Raw genomic sequence first — 18,509 nt, 5'->3', positions numbered from 1 at the left:
GCTACTCAATTCGCATAGCTATTCGCATACATATATTTCTTTATGCTAATAACCTGTATAGCAATAGAACGTATTAAGTTACGCCATAGTTAATAACTGTGGTTACGCTAAGCCTAACATGTCTGAATGTGTATTATGTACAAAAGCATATATACAGAGCCTATACTTTTTGCAGAGAACGCTAAAATATTCCACCATGGTCTATATGGCAAATGCTAGCCTTGCACAAACTAAATGTCGGTAAAGACTTATATTTTTACAAAACGACACTCTCTTTGAAAATGTAAAATCATGAAACTAATCGCTACATTAATTTCCAGCCTGTATCAAGCAACTTCATATCGTTGTGTGTATTAATATGGCCAGAAGGCCTATGTTATTTGATACGCACTGATAAATAAGTAAATATCGGCATAACATGTACTAGTATTTAAGCATTAAACGCAACTAGAGAAATAAAGCTATCGTATTTGTATTTGGTTCTAAGCCAAATCTTCTACTGAAATGAATACAAGAAATATATAGGGCATGAAGTTACTTACGACTTCTGGAGGCCTCTCTGCATTGGCCAAATCGTCTTTGCTGTACGATTCCATCTTATATCGAGAAATGAGCTATACAGTTCGAACTATAGACCGATTCGCGTCTGTGCATGAAACCCAACGATAGTATTGTATTGATTATTGTGTAACGCGTTGCACTGGCGAACAGCTGTAGTCTGATAGTGCGAGTTTAAAATTTCAGCTCTGAATTTCTGAGTTCTTTTCTTTGCTGTCGTTATAAAAGGCGACCTCACTCTTTTGTAGTAATGCATCAAGGCGTGGCCAAGTGTTTACCAGGATGTTGACTGTTCGTGATCGCTGATTGGAGGACACAAACTTACAAGTTTTACTAGTAAGGTGTAAAATGGATCCTTCTGTTCGAAATTTCGGAGCTTCTCGATTACATGTGACATGTTTTACAGAATGGAAGGTTTTTATGCATGGGCATTGTTCTGTTAATGAAATAGAGTGTATAGTTTCTATATATGTAGATAATAATGTGTGAGACACTACCAGCATTTGACTCCACTTAACAATGGAATTCATTTCAGTCAAGATTTCTAGTGGATGGCTCACGAAATGAAGCGAGAGAAAGTGATTAGTAGCGTGTTGGTGCTTTAGGTCAAAAGAAAGTTTCTGTGCAGGCTGGTGAATAATTGTTCTCTTAAACAGCACATGAAATGATAAAACTTTCTTTGTCGATTTTGCTTCAGGTTTTACTTCATTTTGCTCTGCGAAATTATGACGAATTGTCTTTCCCAATAATGAATTTGAAGATAAGAATGGACCATAAGCCATTGAGTCAGTAGTTAGATATGGATCTTATGATAACTTAACAATTCACATGAAAAGCTAAAATTAGTATTTGGTATGGTTTCAATATCGAATGTTGTTATCGCACTTGACACGCCATAATTAAAGTTGTTAATCATATTGCGAAACAGAATGTTAACAAGAATGTACTCAATTGTTTTCTAGGTTCTGAGTGCGTTCCTGATAAACAATCCACTTTTTTTCCTCTTTTTTTTTGGGAAAATCGCTTTCTTCCATTCGATGGCACCTAAGCGTTTCCTTAGCAGCTTATAAACTGGTGTTTATAAAAAATAAAACTTTCCATTCCACTGTTTACCATTGTCTATCGGGTGGTAAACAGAGAGTCTATTATTTTTACCTATTGCTTGTTACTCGATTACTGAGTACTCTTGTAGCCTGTGTACACCGACCTCTAACACCAGAGGTCAGTGCCGCCTGTGTACCGTTTACTGGCAATCATTCTAACTTTGTGCGTGGGGTGATAGAGTAATCTACTTTTGACCCTTGTTACTACAATCAATTTTTTTTGTCAAATAATTTCTAGAAAAGAAAGGATATTGGTCATCGGTGGTCACTGAGCTTTTACCACGATCCTATTCTACCAATTAGAAGCGACCTTCAGGGTTTTACTGTTCATCGGGTTTGTACAGTGAAGATTAATCCAGAGATATGTAACTTTCATTATCGCCAGTATTTGTAACCAACTATGCTAAAACTTATTCAAGTGATTATCTCTCATTTGTCGGACTCCACTGATTTTACTCCTGCATTCGTCACTTCAGTTTTCCTTTGTTTTACTAAGCATTTCACTCACTGAGAGTCTGCATTATTAGAGGTATCTAGTATTGCCGCAAAGAATATGATATAGCAAGTCAAATAAAGGTCATATCATGTGAACACATTAATAACTCCAGTCACGCCGACTAGTGCCAATGCATGCCGATTGGAATGATTTCAACAGCAGAAAAACTTACAGCAGGCTTAAGCATTTTACTGATGATTAGAGCCTAATACTGATGATAGCCAGGGATAGTAGCCGGGGGGGGGGGGCAATGGGGGCACGTGCCCCCACTTTTCCTCCAAAATAGCAAATGTGCCCTACTGGCAAGTAAAATGTGCCCCTTTGATGAAAACTGTCTTTTGGATATCTTAAGCTTTGTTAATTTTAATATTTTATTTACATGCTATTTTTAATATGACATCCCATATCTTTTTGTACCACTTTTAACAATAACAAATCTCAATAAATAGTGTTGATTGCATACTACATATCATATATATTTAAGTGATATGGCCGGTGCGTATCGGTTTATAGCATAACGAGTGGTGGTTGCATGTGGAATGAGAAAGTGCCCCTCTGATGTTGTGCCCCCACACTTTTTGGAAGCTTCCTACCCCCCCCCCCCGGTGATAACTGTATAAAAAAAATACAGTTTAGCGATAAGTACCTGCTGAAATTCCGGCGATGTAGGCCCTATCCATATAGTTTAGTCGAATCGTACTATACAAACGTTTCAGATATACGTATAAAGTGTTTTGTTGTTTGCAATGGGGGACCAAATGTTCGGAAAATGCTTCACCCTTTCCATAATCTGGCACACTCGACAACCCCCTACCCCATCCTCTCTCCACACACACATTAATTATATCCTTCATCTCTCTTATAGCCAGTCACGCGGTCGTCTCGTATGTGGTATATAAGGGGGCTTCAACAGCTGTATTCAAATAAACGTAAAACGGGTAAAAAAATGTTTATCACGACTTCATGCAAGCAGGTTTGTTGGACTTCGGAGCAAACACGTTTCTTTTCTATACCAATGTTTCTTTCTGTGCAATTTTCTGTTGATTCATTGCCATGCATGCATGTATGGTAAAATGTTGTACTATATTGTGTCAACCGATCTTATCACATACAGCTAGGGTCCTGTCATCAGTATTGTGGCATCAATTGTCGGTTATGTCAATAGCATGGGCCAACCGACTATAGCCTTCTGTAGCCTCAGGGATGATATCTTTTGTTTTCTGTCCAGTTTATAAGTAGTTGTTTGTATCATGGAACTAGGACTAGTTAAACATCACTTGTTCTATATTTTTCCCTGACAATGAACAGATACTTGATGTCTTGATGTTTGCTCGTGAGCCTGGTATTTTTTATTCTCACAAGGTTTTTTTTCTTCTTCAAACTACTTTAAACATTGAATAGTGGAACACCGCAAATATTATTGGAGTACCAACGTTCCAGTTGAATGGGTACAGGATGGGTGTGGAAGAGGTCAGTTTACCCAGTTATACTGCCTTACAACGGGAATGAAGGGGTAGTTATATGGCGCTATACGTGGATAAATGGCTGCAGTGGATGCATTGTTGTACACATTTGAATGAATATAGGCCCATTGTGATAGGTTCAGGCCGTCAAAGCGAACTACATCATGATGCTAATCTATGGCAAGCCATGACAATCTATGGCAAGGGTCATTAAGTCGACCTAATGGCCGTTGTCGTAGCAACCAAACTTTGACTGAGCGTGGAACAGAAATGACAATTGTGTGAGATTGTCTCATTAAGTCTAAGAAGTGATCAGAAATGTGAAGGTGACAACAATAAAAAACAAATTAAACAAAAAGAGAATAGCAAAGACAACACTGAGGATTTGAACAACAATGACAACACTCAAATGAACACAAGTTTACATAATAATCTATGAAAGTTACAATAATCTATTAAGGCAAATAATATGGTACAAAATACATAAAGGTATAGGCTAGGCCGTATACGAATAACACAAAAACATAAACCTAGCGTTATCGCTCATAAAAACATATGAACATGTTTCATTCAGAATCCCTTTCATTTTCGTATACTTGAATCATAGACAACTCCCCTCTACTAAAACTTCTCCTTTCAATGGTTGCTAGGATACAGCAAACACATATACGGGCATATACAGGGAACCGGGTTTCCAGGTCGGTAGAAAACGCGGGAAACACAAGTAACGGAAATGCATAAAAACATCCTTTACAAAGTGGGTAACCAGCAGACTATAGTCTGCTAATGAACTAAACCCATTATTGACTCGAGATCAGAAAACTAGCCTAGTATACTGTTACGCCGACGATACACGTATTAGGAAGAAATCGACCGGGGAGGGCGGGGGGGGGGACGAGGAGGGTGAGCTGGTGATATGAACTTAGTAAAGTTCATTCTTTCCCTTACATCGTCCGCTGCATATGATTAACAATACCATTCGTAAGTCCCGTGTTTCCTTTTTTTTTAGACCTGAGCCCCGTTTCATTGGCCGTGAATATAGAGAGATTCGTCTAAAAAATAGATAAATTTCACAAATACCACTAAAAAAACCATCATTAAATAACAATAGTAGTAGTAATATTAATCTTTGTCATTCTTTTTTGAATGCAACACTAACTTATTCCATTCAGCAGAAAACGTGTCCGCTTTTTAAACTGTGACCCTGTCAGGCCCCTTACCATGCATGCCCCTGAAAGATGATAGGGTGATGGGGTAATCCCCGCCTGTAGATTGACGTTATAAGTATATCACACACGGAGCAGCAGGTAAACAAACTGTTTCTCCTGATAACCAGAAATCATTTCTCCTTATACACCAATGATTCTTACTAAAACATGTCTCAGTATTAATTAGTTGGTCACACTCTTGAACCCGGATGAAGATATGACGTTGTCATATAATAACCTTGCAGACTTTTTCGGATTTGAGACATATCTAGCTTTGACTCGCTGCCAAGACTGCCACGTATGGAACGCCGAAAGGGCAATGTATTATGTTGGTTACTTCTATGCTGTCTGTTATCATGTTTCCTGTTGTCATATAACGCTCGTTGCTCCACGCCTTAACTTTTTTTTTCTGTGGCCTAGATCATCTTCAGTCGGCTCATGTTTCGAAACCATGATTTGAAGTCGATGAAAAAAGGAAGTGGAGTCATTTCTGACCAATAAGTACTTATGTCGTACATTGTGACCGAGGGAGATGCTAAAGTTACGTTAAAACATGTTATAAATTAATGGGATAGTGGTGTACCCAGTGGCGCCATTGAATCAGTGCTTTATAGACTATACAGACCTTTCAAGATCGCGCCCAGTGTATTTGACCTTGAAGAATTTCGGGGTAAAACGATGTTACGGCGGTCCTTGAGAAACATACGAGTTACTGCAGTGATGGTGCTGAGATATCGTGTTATGGTAACACACTGTTACAAACTCTACACTGTATGTCATGTATATGAACCTTCATGACCGCCGTATAAACTGATCTATTCTTAGAATACTGAAAGTAGATGATACAAGGTCATCATGCATGCAAAGTGAAGTTTGGGAAACCCCGTTTAAATTTACTTAGAAAGAGAAGGAAACAGATATCGGATATGTTAAAAACAAGTTACCACAAGCAACACATAAACAGAAGAATGTCAAACTTGCGTTTAATAGCCACCATACTATGGAACGCCGAAAGGTAAAAGTATTATGTTGTTTACCTCTATGCTGTCTGTTATCATGTTGTTGTCTCCTTTGATGTTGTTGTCTCCTTCAATGTTGTGGTCTCCTTTGTTGTTGTTTTTTCTTTTGATGTTGTTGTCTCCTTCAATGTTGTTGTCTATACTTTGATGCTCTTGTCTCATTTGATGTTGTTGTCTCCTTCAATGTTGTGGTGTCCTTTGTTGTTGTTTTTCTCTTTTGATGTTGTTGTCTCCTTCAATGTTGTTGTCTCATTCAACGTTGTTGTCTATACTTTGATGCTCTTGTCTCATTTGATGTTGTTGTCTCCTTTGATGCTGGCGGCGCTATTCACTTTTATGACGTCAAAATACGTACACAAATTCAAGGAATTTAGTGCTTCAGAACTAACCAAAATGTCCGAGAGAGACCGACTAGCCCATCTTGTAGGGCTAGGTTATACGAGAAAAAAATGAAAGCAGAAATGATGGAAATTTCTGTAAAATCGGTGCAGAACCTGCAAAAGTCTTTCAACCTAAGAAAAAGAGATATATGAGGTCAAGTTACAGGCACGGACCTAGCCTAAAGTTAGTTAAAAAATTTACAGATTAAATACTGTTTCTCTTGTTTACACTGACTTTACGTACACTGTTCCCTTCTTTTTCATTATTTTCCTGCTTGATTTCACTTTCTTTCTTTGTTTTTCATTTGGTCGCTAGCTCGAAAAACTTTTCTTTTTTTAGTGTACTGTTTATACCAGGGTTGTCCAACCTACGGCCCGCGGGCCACAGTCCGGCCCGCCGCAGGGTTGCGTTCGGCCCGCCAGAGATGCTCTACGGTGCGAAATTTTAGTGAGCAGATCTATTGATAACAAGTTTAAGCTATATAATCAATCATTCAAACCTTCTGGGTCCAAAAAACTACATACAGGGCAGTTTGCGTGACACTCTCTCAGCGGAGGGGGGGGGGGGGGGGCGGCTGGACTTGATTCATGTTTTATCAGGAAGGAAAATAAATCAGTGCGCTCCGCGCGCAGTGCTCACATTTTGTTGCCTTGGGCTTCGGGCAAAAAATCGAAAAATCGAGCGTAGGGTTCATGCGGCCCCCTCCTCCATCATAATCATTCCATGTGGCCCTCCTCTGCAAAAGGTTGGACAACCCTGGTTTATACCATCCTACATTTTATTGTAGGCATGTATAGACGAAATGAATGAAATGAAAAAAAAAGAAAAAATACAGCAGCATGTATATAATTGGGAACTCTATTTAAAGGTATGCTATATTGGCCCCAAATATGCTATATTGCCAAATATGGTCCAAATTCTTAAACTGTTTTTATTACAACCTTCGAGGAAATTTTCCTCACTGGGACATTCAGTCATCTTCTGTGTTACATAAAAATTTACATTAAACATTTCCCTTTCGGCGTTCCATAGCCACGTGGCATCACACCGCTTTTCTGTTGATTGGATTCTGCTTTGTTTTCGACACCGGGTGGGGAAGGTGAGGGGATGGTGGGGAGGGAGGGATGGGGAGGAGGGAGGGGATGTGGGGGAGGAGGGAGGGGATGTGGGTGGAGGGAGGGGAGGTGGTCGGAGACCCTTTTTTACCGTGGATTGCTTGTTCTTTTGTTCGTACATTATGTACGGCTCGGATTTCTGGGAAATTATGAACGACAATAGTTTCGCAGCAATCTTTTATATTTTTTCATCACACGGGCATTGTGTCTTCACATCGGCCCTCCTCCAAATATATATGTCGGGTTACGTTAAAACCACACAAAAAAAAGGTGAATGTTATAAATCTTTGTATAACGATTTATTTCCGGGTTGCGGAGAAAGACGGCGTCGAGCATATACATCTTGCCTGAGTCGGGGCCAACCTTCTGAGCGAGATGGTCTCACTTGTCGGCGAGAATGTCTTATTTATGAATATTTTAACTCACCTAACTATACGTTATTGCACAAAGCGAGCAACTTAGTAAGCATATATATCTTCAACAAAACGACGCAATTTATATGACATATTTATTACAGGTTTTCAACAAAATGTACTTTTTATTAGTTCTCAAGAAAAGGACGTTAATGTAAGTCACATGCATTCTCATAACAAAAATGTAAATGAGTACTCTTTTAATTAACAGAAAAAAAGGGGCACTTCAAATTTGTAAAAGGTACACATTTGACTTTCTTCTCGAAACTGCTTTTTTGGGGAGAGGGAGGGAGCGGGGAGGGAGGGATGGGGTTGCGTGTAAAAGAAAAGTAAAAATCTGCCGTATGCCCTGTCTCCCTCTATATGGAAGATATTATCAGGCACAAATATGTCGTCATAAAACACAAGGGTTACATATAGTTCATATGAGATGAATGTGTTTTGCCACTGTGCAATATAAAATACTTTGGTACTTTGGAAATATATTGTCCGCAAACTTTTTTTTTTCAGTTATAGTCGAGACCGGCCATGAGAACAGTTTTTACCGTTCAAGTCATCATTATTGTCTGTATTCCAAGAATTAAAATGAAAAATAATTGTTTTTATAACCCGTATGGTCAAAATGCAAAGACTAACATTTTTCTCCCTTTTATGTTCAGTTTTCACTTAGGCCTAAGTTATTACCGAACGAAATGTTTTGTTTTGTTTATACTCGTTTCAAGGGGTGAGGTATTCGAAAAGGAAAGCGATCGTACTTTCAAGCGTTTTCAAGCAATTATAAGCGAAGACCTCTGAGCATCTGCATCTGTAATTGTTCCTTCCGTTATCATCAAATGTTTCGCTCAATGTCATGCACATGGCCTCGTTTCCGCCACATTTAAGTCTCCCAAAGTCTACCGTACTCCCACGTTTGGTTAAACAGACAAGGTCATACATGCACCAGTGATAATGTATATAACACAACATACACATTTATAGCTACAGGGCGCAGAACTGGTCAAATCGTTGGAGGGAAATAACTCCACGTTCGCTTGATACATTCTGTGTTGCAAGGTTTACTGCATGACTGAAGTTCTTTGAAGGCGTAAAATATATCCAAGTATCGTTGATAATATGATATGAAAGTTATGACGTCACTGAGGTGGGTGGCATGTAGGGTTCCTAAGAATGACGAAGCTTCATGGGGGTAAAGCATATGATCCTTGACCCCGAAGTTACCAACTGGAGTAATTTAACGGAGAAATATGTCATCAAGAAGAAATACAATGTATGGTATGGAACGCCGAAAGGGCAATATATTATGTTGTTTACTTCTATGCTGTCTGTTGTCATGTTGTTGTCTCGTTTGATGGTTTTCTCTCCTTTTATGTTACTGTTGTTTATGTTTAATACATTTCCCTTTCGACGTTCCATAGTACGGAGGCTATTAAACGCAAACGTTTGACTCTTCTGTTTATGTTTTGCTTGTGGTAATTTGTTTTAACGTATCCGATATCTGTTTCCTTCTCTTTCCAAGTAAATTTAAACGGAGTTTCCCTAACTTCACTTGGCATGCATGATGACCTTGTATCAACGTTCAGTATTCTAAGAATAGATCAGTTTATACGGCGGTCATGAAGGTTCATATACATGACATACAGTGTAGAGTTTGTAACAGTGTGTTACCATAACACGACATCTCAGCACCATCACTGCAGTAACTCGTATGTTTCTCAAGGACCGCCGTAACATGGTTTTACCCCGAAATTCTTCAAGGTCAAATACACTGGGCGCGATCTTGAAAGGACTGTATCTAGTCTACAAAGCACTGATTCGATGGCGCCACTGGGTACACCACTATCCCATTAATTTTATAACATGTTTTAATGTAACTTTAGCATATCCCTCGGTCACAATGTACGACATAAGTACTTATTGGTCAGAAATGACCCCACTTCCATTTTTCATCGACTTCAAATCATGATTTCGAAACATGAGCCGACTGAAGATGATCTAGGCCACAGGAAATAAAAGTTGATGCGTGCAGCAACGAGCGTTATATAAGACAGCAAGAAAAGCGTCCGAAGTCCTCGTCCCCTTCCCAAGACAACGTGGCAAGGGGTAGCCCACTTCTGCTGGTATCCTATGTTTACATGAACAAGACCAACTAGGCCTATTCTAAATTTCTACCTCTCAGTTTGTATTTGCAATCATTGAAATAGTCAGCATGGAAAGAAAAGAAACCCATATCATATCAAATGAACTTGAACGTCAGAGCAGGACTTGATTACAGAAAAAAGGAAGGAACGGTAGTGGTTATGATTGAACCCCAATAGACCTAGCATACACACACAACAAAAGAAAAAAGTTTACGCTTCTTCACGTTTTTGTAGAAATTTCTCTCTAAAGGTAACAAGATGTAGTTAAATATTAGAACAAATCTATTAGCAATACTTAGTGAACTAAATATGAGAAAAGATGATCAAGTCGCATGAAATCTGTCGTGATATTAATATCGTCCTTTAAGCGCCTCCGTAACTTTTGTTTTTGGTCAACGTTGACGGTGTTGACATCCTGACTGACGAACTGTCAGACTTCTTGTAGAGATAAACGACTCTGTAAGAGGGCGGTATAAGAGATGAATAGAGGACGGTATAAGAGATGTATAGAGGACGGTATGAGAGATGTATAGAGGACGGTATAAGAGATGTATAGAGGACGGTATAAGAGATGTATAGAGGACGGTATAAGAGATGTATAGAGGACGGTATGAGAGATGTATAGAGGACGGTAATAAGAGATGAATAGAGGACGGTATAAGAGATGTATAGAGGACGGTATGAGAGATGTATAGAGGACGGTATAAGAGATGTATAGAGGACGGTAATAAGAGATGAATAGAGGACGGTATAAGAGATGTATAGAGGACGGTATGAGAGATGTATAGAGGACGGTATGAGAGATGTATAGAGGACGGTATAAGAGATGTATAGAGGACGGTATAAGAGATGTATAGAGGACGGTATAAGAGATGTATAGAGGACGGTATGAGAGATGTATAGAGGACGGTAATAAGAGATGAATAGAGGACGGTATAAGAGATGTATAGAGGACGGTATAAGAGATGTATAGAGGACGGTATAAGAGATGTATAGAGGACGGTAATAAGAGATGAATAGAGGACGGTATAAGAGATGTATAGAGGACGGTATGAGAGATGTATAGAGGACGGTATAAGAGATGTATAGAGGACGGTATGAGAGATGTATAGAGGACGGTAATAAGAGATGAATAGAGGACGGTATAAGAGATGTATAGAGGACGGTATGAGAGATGTATAGAGGACGGTATAAGAGATGTATAGAGGACGGTAATAAGAGATGAATAGAGGACGGTATAAGAGATGTATAGAGGACGGTATGAGAGATGTATAGAGGACGGTATAAGAGATGTATAGAGGACGGTAATAAGAGATGAATAGAGGACGGTATAAGAGATGTATAGAGGACGGTATGAGAGATGTATAGAGGACGGTATAAGAGATGTATAGAGGACGGTATGAGAGATGTATAGAGGACGGTATAAGAGATGTATAGAGGACGGTATAAGAGATGTATAGAGGACGGTATGAGAGATGTATAGAGGACGGTAATAAGAGATGAATAGAGGACGGTATAAGAGATGTATAGAGGACGGTATGAGAGATGTATAGAGGACGGTATGAGAGATGTATAGAGGACGGTAATAAGAGATGTTTAGAGGACGGTATAAGAGATGTATAGAGGACGGTATGAGAGATGTATAGAGGACGGTATGAGAGATGTATAGAGGACGGTATAAGAGATGTATAGAGGACGGTATAAGAGATGTATAGAGGACGGTATAAGAGATGTATAGAGGACGGTATAAGAGATGTATAGAGGACGGTATAGGAGATGCATAGAGGACGGTATGAGAGATGTATAGAGGACGGTATAAGAGATGTATAGAGGACGGTATAAGAGATGTATAGAGGACGGTATAAGAGATGTATAGAGGACGGTAATAAGAGATGTATAGAGGACGGTATGAGAGATGTATAGAGGACGGTATAAGAGATGTATAGAGGACGGTATAAGAGATGTATAGAGGACGGTAATAAGAGATGTATAGAGGACGGTATGAGAGATGTATAGAGGACGGTATAAGAGATGTTTAGAGGACGGTATAAGAGATGTATAGGGGACGGTATAAGAGATGTAGAGAAGGCGGTATAGAGGGCGGTATAATAGTTGCATAGAGGACTGTATAAGAGATGAAAGAGGACGGTATAAGAGATGTATAGACAGAGCCGTATATAGAGATATACGGCTCTGTGTATAGAGGACGGTATAAGAGATGTATAGAGGACGGTATGAGAGATGTATAGAGGACGGTATGAGAGATGTATAGAGGACGGTATGAGAGATGTATAGAGGACGGTATAAGAGATGTATAGAGGACGGTATAAGAGATGTATAGAGGACGGTATAAGAGATGTATAGAGGACGGTATAGGAGATGCATAGAGGACGGTATGAGAGATGTATAGAGGACGGTATAAGAGATGTATAGAGGACGGTATAAGAGATGTATAGAGGACGGTATAAGAGATGTATAGAGGACGGTAATAAGAGATGTATAGAGGACGGTATGAGAGATGTATAGAGGACGGTATAAGAGATGTATAGAGGACGGTATAAGAGATGTATAGAGGACGGTAATAAGAGATGTATAGAGGACGGTATGAGAGATGTATAGAGGACGGTATAAGAGATGTTTAGAGGACGGTATAAGAGATGTATAGGGGACGGTATAAGAGATGTAGAGAAGGCGGTATAGAGGGCGGTATAATAGTTGCATAGAGGACTGTATAAGAGATGAAAGAGGACGGTATAAGAGATGTATAGACAGAGCCGTATATAGAGATATACGGCTCTGTGTATAGAGAACGGTATAAGAGATGTATAGGGTGGCATACTCCTATTAGAGTCTATATCAATCCGCTCGATTGTTCTCCTGATTCAGGAAAAGTGCCAAAAAGCAGCGGGAGAACATCTTTTGTGACCTGTTATCAATCATGATCTAGTTTTTTGTGGCTTGCATGTTGAAGAGCATGAATGGAAGTACATGTGGTGAGAAAATTGGGTAAATTGAGGCAATTTTAGACCCCTTTAGGCCTCCCGGGAGCAGCGTAGGAAATTTGTTTACCACTGAGTGAAGAGGTTTGTTTACAAGTGACGAAAACTTCCGGCTCGGATAGCAAAAAATCTACATGGTCATGGTACGGAAAATTGATGGTGCCATGAAAGGCCAACTTGTCAGCTATCCGGTGATGGGTAGCGTTTAGCTAGTGAAAACTTCTATCTAGACTTAGAGACCACATTACTTTTGTGATTTAGTGTGTAAGTCAATGGGGCTTTTAATGGGCGTATGCTACCTTAAGCAAAAATGCCAAATTTTTCATTTTAAGTGCTAGAAGTCCCAATTTTGGATCAAAGTAGTTGCTATGGTGTGTAAAAATGGTTTTCAAGCAAACGTCAGAAAATTTCAAGCTTGGGTGATTTTTACGCATAAATTAGTATTACAGCCTTAAAGTACCACAAAGAGCATGTGCGTTTCCATACATTAGGCTAGAATAGCCTTCTGAGCATTTCTAACCAGTTTTCCTCCCCAATAAATATTGGGTCATTAAGCCTTGACCTACCAAAGCTTCCGTAGTATGATTCCTGCCTTGAATCTGCTAAGTAGGTGCCAAATGCACGAAATTCAAAATCCTTCAGAATCAGACCAAAATGCCTGCAGTGTGTTTGACGTGAACGACTAAGTTCAGTGAAATTTGACATCTGTGGGCACCTAAAGTACATGGTAATCATACTTTTGGTTATTTTTGCTAAAGTTGGAAGTACCTGGTGTTTAACTAAGGACAAAAACTCAGTTTCAATGCATGAAATACCCCTAATGTTGTTAGCTTAGGCCTAGGCCTCAGGTTCATAATGGCGCTACGTTAGTATCCTAGACCAAGTCTACACCAGCTGTAGCACAATGTTGTATGAGGTCTGTATCCTCAGTGGAGTGGCTGCTGAGGGCTAATACCTTGCACAGAGAATGTTTTGAGTCTTATTTAGCAAATAATCCACAAAGGTATGCATTTTCTGCTTCTGCCAATGTGCATCAAGGGGTTTTTGAGCCTACTCACTCCTCATTAGTTTTCTGTTGTTTTGTCAATTTCAGAGAAAGTATGTGCTAAGTCCTCAGCATGCACAGCGATATACTTTGAATGGGTGTGGTATCAATGGACTCAACTGGTTAGATGAGGTAACAACAAATCCCAAACAACTCTGACAGCAGAAAGAGATATCCTGATGCTTCCATGGGAGATCTACTGTAGTAACTATAGGAACCAGTGCTTGCCACCAATGGAGAATAAGGTAATTTGACGTTGTTGTTCTCTGCCGAGCAACAAATTTGAATGTTTTATCATGAAATAGGCCCCCCCTATCCACCTCTCTTCTCTTATAACTGTCTTTAATACATTGTAACAACCTATGCACAAACCTTTAAATGGACTGGATATGCTATTGAGGTGAACAGTGTATCTAGATAGCATTCCAGTAAGCTTTCCTTTTGACTACTGTAATACTGTTACAGCGAGGCTGTTGTTTACAAATCCCGATGATCCAGTTGTGGCAAAGAACACCTTCAATTCTCTTCTTTTATTCTTAGTAACTTAACAGTTGCACTGGAGTGACATGCAATATCAGTTTAACATGTGCCAAATAGTTCAGGAATACATTGGGGTATGTCCTGTGGGTCAGTTTGAGAGGAATCTGCTGAGCTAAACAAAAGTAGTTTTCATCACTTTTCAGAGCCAGAGACGAAAAAGCCCTCACCGCTAACCCTTCTATGGATGATGTTTCTGCAGGTAGGGCAAGCCAGACCAAGTGGACTGTGATCAGGGATACCAATCATACTTGCAAGAATCATAGATGCACCCAAATTGGTCAAGCTTATCAAAATTGGTGACTGGAAGTGTTGTTGCAGACATAGACCTGGTTACTGCTTACACAGTATTGCTCATATGTGTATTTACACACTGCACCGGGCATACTGAAATCTCTGAAAATACATCTTTATGGACCTAAAATGATAATTGCATAGATTTCTGTTGTGGTTTATATGGTGACCACTATGAAAAGTATCATTTTGGTGATAAAAAAAAAAGTCATCTCTCACTTAAGGTGGCATACTCCTATTAGAGTCTATATCAATCCGCTCGATTGTTCTCCTGATTCAGGAAAAGTGCCAAAAAGCAGCGGGAGAACATCTTTTGTGACCTGTTATCAATCATGATCTAGTTTTTTGTGGCTTGCATGTTGAAGAGCATGAATGGAAGTACATGTGGTGAGAAAATTGGGTAAATTGAGGCAATTTTAGACCCCTTTAGGCCTCCCGGGAGCAGCGTAGGAAATTTGTTTACCACTGAGTGAAGAGGTTTGTTTACAAGTGACGAAAACTTCCGGCTCGGATAGCAAAAAATCTACATGGTCATGGTACGGAAAATTGATGGTGCCATGAAAGGCCAACTTGTCAGCTATCCGGTGATGGGTAGCGTTTAGCTAGTGAAAACTTCTATCTAGACTTAGAGACCACATTACTTTTGTGATTTAGTGTGTAAGTCAATGGGGCTTTTAATGGGCGTATGCTACCATAGAGAACGGTATAAGAGATGTATAGAGGACGGTATAAGAGATGTTTAGAGGACGGTATAAGAGTTGAAGATAAGGTCACTTTAAAGATTTATGTCACTTTCGGTAAGTTCGGTACTCTGAATAGAACCACATTCAATTTGAAGAAGATGGTTTACGCAGATTTCCTGGTAGACGCGTCAAATCCTTTAAGGGGTAATCCCTAAAATGTACCTATAGGAGGAGATAAGGAAGTAATCCTAGTTAATTTTTTCCTGTGGCCGATAGTACACATGAATGATCCGTAAAAAGAAAAAGCATGTAGCTGGTAGGAAATGAAAGTGCAAATGAGGGTATTAGATACATAGCATAATTTAAATACCTTCTTCACAAGCCAAAGTTATATCACGTCTGAACTAGTTTTTCAGACAGATTTGGCAGACAGTATTAATCTAGCGTTATGATCGCTTCTGGCATTGGTCCAATTTACTGCGATAACCCGCTGAGCAAAAGGACATGAACTTCGCGGTACGGGATTGTGGGGGGGGGGAGCACATATCCACATGACAGGAATGCTGATGTCCTTGAAATGTTTTTCTTCTCGTCAACTCGCGATCAAAGAGTTTTACTTCAACCTTCTTAAGCGTATAGTGTTATAGTTGACTTAGATGTGAAGAATATTAAATTATAATATTAAAAAGAGAACCAAGTAAGAATTCATATTGGCGATATTAAATTTAAGGATCTAGTCATATGTTTCACAGGAAATGTATTTAATTTTCTTTCTTTTTATAAAAATATCTCCGTTTTGAATTCATATCTTGTTCAGAATGGTACTGGCTCTAATGTGAAAGCTTCTTGTCGAGAATCTTTGATGGATTCTGGCCATTCCCGTTTTCTGGGCGGAATATGCTCCAAAAAACGTAACACTTGAAAAATGTGTATATTACCAATTCTTCTAGCCATAGACTTGGGGTGAGTGTTAGAATAAAGCTAAAATATAGATGTTTTCAAAAAAAACAAAAAAATTAGAGGGGGGGGCGCTTTTGGTGTGTTTTACTAAAATTTTGGTTGAAACTTTGTTTTGAAGGTGTGAAAAATATACATTTTAGAGACTTTAGGGCTTTAAAGAATTGGACTTTTGAAATATCGTTGGAATATTGCCAAAAACCCGTCCAAAAGAAACATTTGAAAAACTCTTCATTGTTGCAATAACCATATCTCGCGCACTCTACATCCTAATGTATATTATGTTCTTTACAGGCTTCCTGAAACAAGTATAAAGCAATAAATATTGGCATAGTGCCACCAAATTGTCGTGAAAATGATTTACACAACGCAGGTTCGGTGCACGTGTATGGCAAGCCATGCGGGACAAAACACTGCATAATATATTCGCGTATTAATTTGAATATATACGCGTATTTATTCGAATATATAAGCGTATATATTATTAGCAATCATCAGGCTCAAATATATCCGCGCATTAATTCGAATGTAAACACGTATTAATTCGATTACATATGAGGATTAATTCGAATATATACACGTATTAATTCGAATATAATATACACGTATTAATTCGAATATATACACGTATTAAAGCATGCTGTTTTCTAGATCAAGTAGGCTACAGTGTTTTAACTCTCGAAACTCGTGTGTGAAAGCGATAAGACTTGCCATATGTTACATGATTTAAAACTTGTTTATATTCGAATTATTACGCGTACATATTCGAATTAATACAAGGATTTACTATGCGGTGTTTGACCCATATGGCTTGCCATGCTATCGTGTGTGTATAAAGGAAGCAGGACACTTCGCCCAACAACCATTTCGCCCAACTGCCATTTCGCCCAACCTTACCATTTCGCCCAACCAGCCTGGTCATTTCGCCCAACCAGCCTGGTCATTTCGCCCAACCAGCCTGGTCATTTCGCCCAACCAGCCTGGTCATTTCGCCCAACCAGCCTGGTCATTTCGCCCAACCAGCCTGGTCATTTCGCCCAACCTTGATTAAATATGATACTTGAAAAGTAAACGTTCGGGAATTGTTCAAGTTACAGGATACGAACCGAATATTAAGGAAACTTGAGGACCGATCAGTGTGTTGGGGGTTAGGTTTGATAGTAAACGTTCGAATATTAAGGAATATTAAGGAAACTTGAAGTCCTTTTCTTTGTATAACTTTAGTAAGGAAACGTTACAGAATAAGAACCGAATATTAAGGAATCTTGAGGATGGATCAGTGTTTTAGGGGTTAGGTTTGATAGGTTTGATAGTAAACGGTCGGGAATTGTTAACGTTACGGGATACGAACCGAGTATTAAGGAAACTTGAAGTCGTGGTTAAATTGATTAGGCCTACCGATATTCCACACCGATTCCCCTTTGTTTGTATAATAATATAACTTCCATTGTATGCGTAAACGCCTAAAGTAGTGTAATCCTCCCATTATACCCGAAATAACTGCTCAGACTCCGATCGATATCGAGCGGACCTCACTTTATTTACCTATTACGAAGTAACCTTACCCAAAATAAATCAAATTGAACTGGTGGAATAGAAAAAGTAATATTATTCTGACTGAATATTAGTAAAAATAAGGTTGGGCGAAATGACCAACACGGTTGGGCGAAATGACCAACACGGTTGGGCGAAATGACCAACACGGTTGGGCGAAATGACCAACACGGTTGGGCGAACTGACCATGCTGGTTGGGCGAAATGACCAACGCGGTTGGGCGAAATGACCAGGCTGGTTGGGCGAAATGGCAGTTGGGCGAAATGGTTGTTGGGCGAAGTGACTCGCAAGCTGTATATATACGTGTATTTTATATACGTGTATTGTATATGTGCTCATTCTTCTGGTGGAGGGGGCGTATCCGCAGTTCTTATGACAATCCTTATTTCTCGGTCATTTTCAACAAATTTCGACAATTTTAGCCTCAAATGATAGGACATAATTTAGATTATACTATTTTAACATAAAATACACCAAAAACAATTTTTTATTACTATTGGTAGTATGTATTCCGAAATGTGCTATTTAGGGACCTAATTGCATAT

At 39.2% G+C, this 18,509-nt stretch overlaps 1 protein-coding gene and 1 long non-coding RNA gene across 2 annotated transcripts in view; one reads left to right on the top strand and one right to left on the bottom strand.

Moving 5' to 3' along the window:
- Positions 1–760, bottom strand: part of LOC139964242 (sodium- and chloride-dependent neutral and basic amino acid transporter B(0+)-like) — a 45,646-nt gene extending 44,886 nt beyond the window's left edge. The window contains exon 1 of the mRNA XM_071965695.1: positions 543–760. Within this exon, the coding sequence (XP_071821796.1) occupies positions 543–596 (54 nt within the window). The 5' untranslated portion in view covers positions 597–760. The remainder of the gene's footprint in view (positions 1–542) is intronic.
- Positions 761–12,773: 12,013 nt separating this feature from the next.
- Positions 12,774–18,509, top strand: part of LOC139963808 (uncharacterized) — a 201,389-nt gene continuing 195,653 nt past the window's right edge. Inside the window, exons 1-3 of the long non-coding RNA XR_011791763.1 lie at positions 12,774–13,620; positions 13,987–14,183; positions 14,622–14,677. This is a non-coding gene — a long non-coding RNA (uncharacterized lncRNA). The remainder of the gene's footprint in view (positions 13,621–13,986; positions 14,184–14,621; positions 14,678–18,509) is intronic.

Source organism: Apostichopus japonicus, chromosome 22, assembly GCF_037975245.1.
Source record: "Apostichopus japonicus isolate 1M-3 chromosome 22, ASM3797524v1, whole genome shotgun sequence".
NCBI classification, from domain to species: Eukaryota; Metazoa; Echinodermata; class Holothuroidea; order Aspidochirotida; family Stichopodidae; genus Apostichopus; species Apostichopus japonicus.
This window is presented reverse-complemented; position numbering and strand designations above follow the sequence as displayed.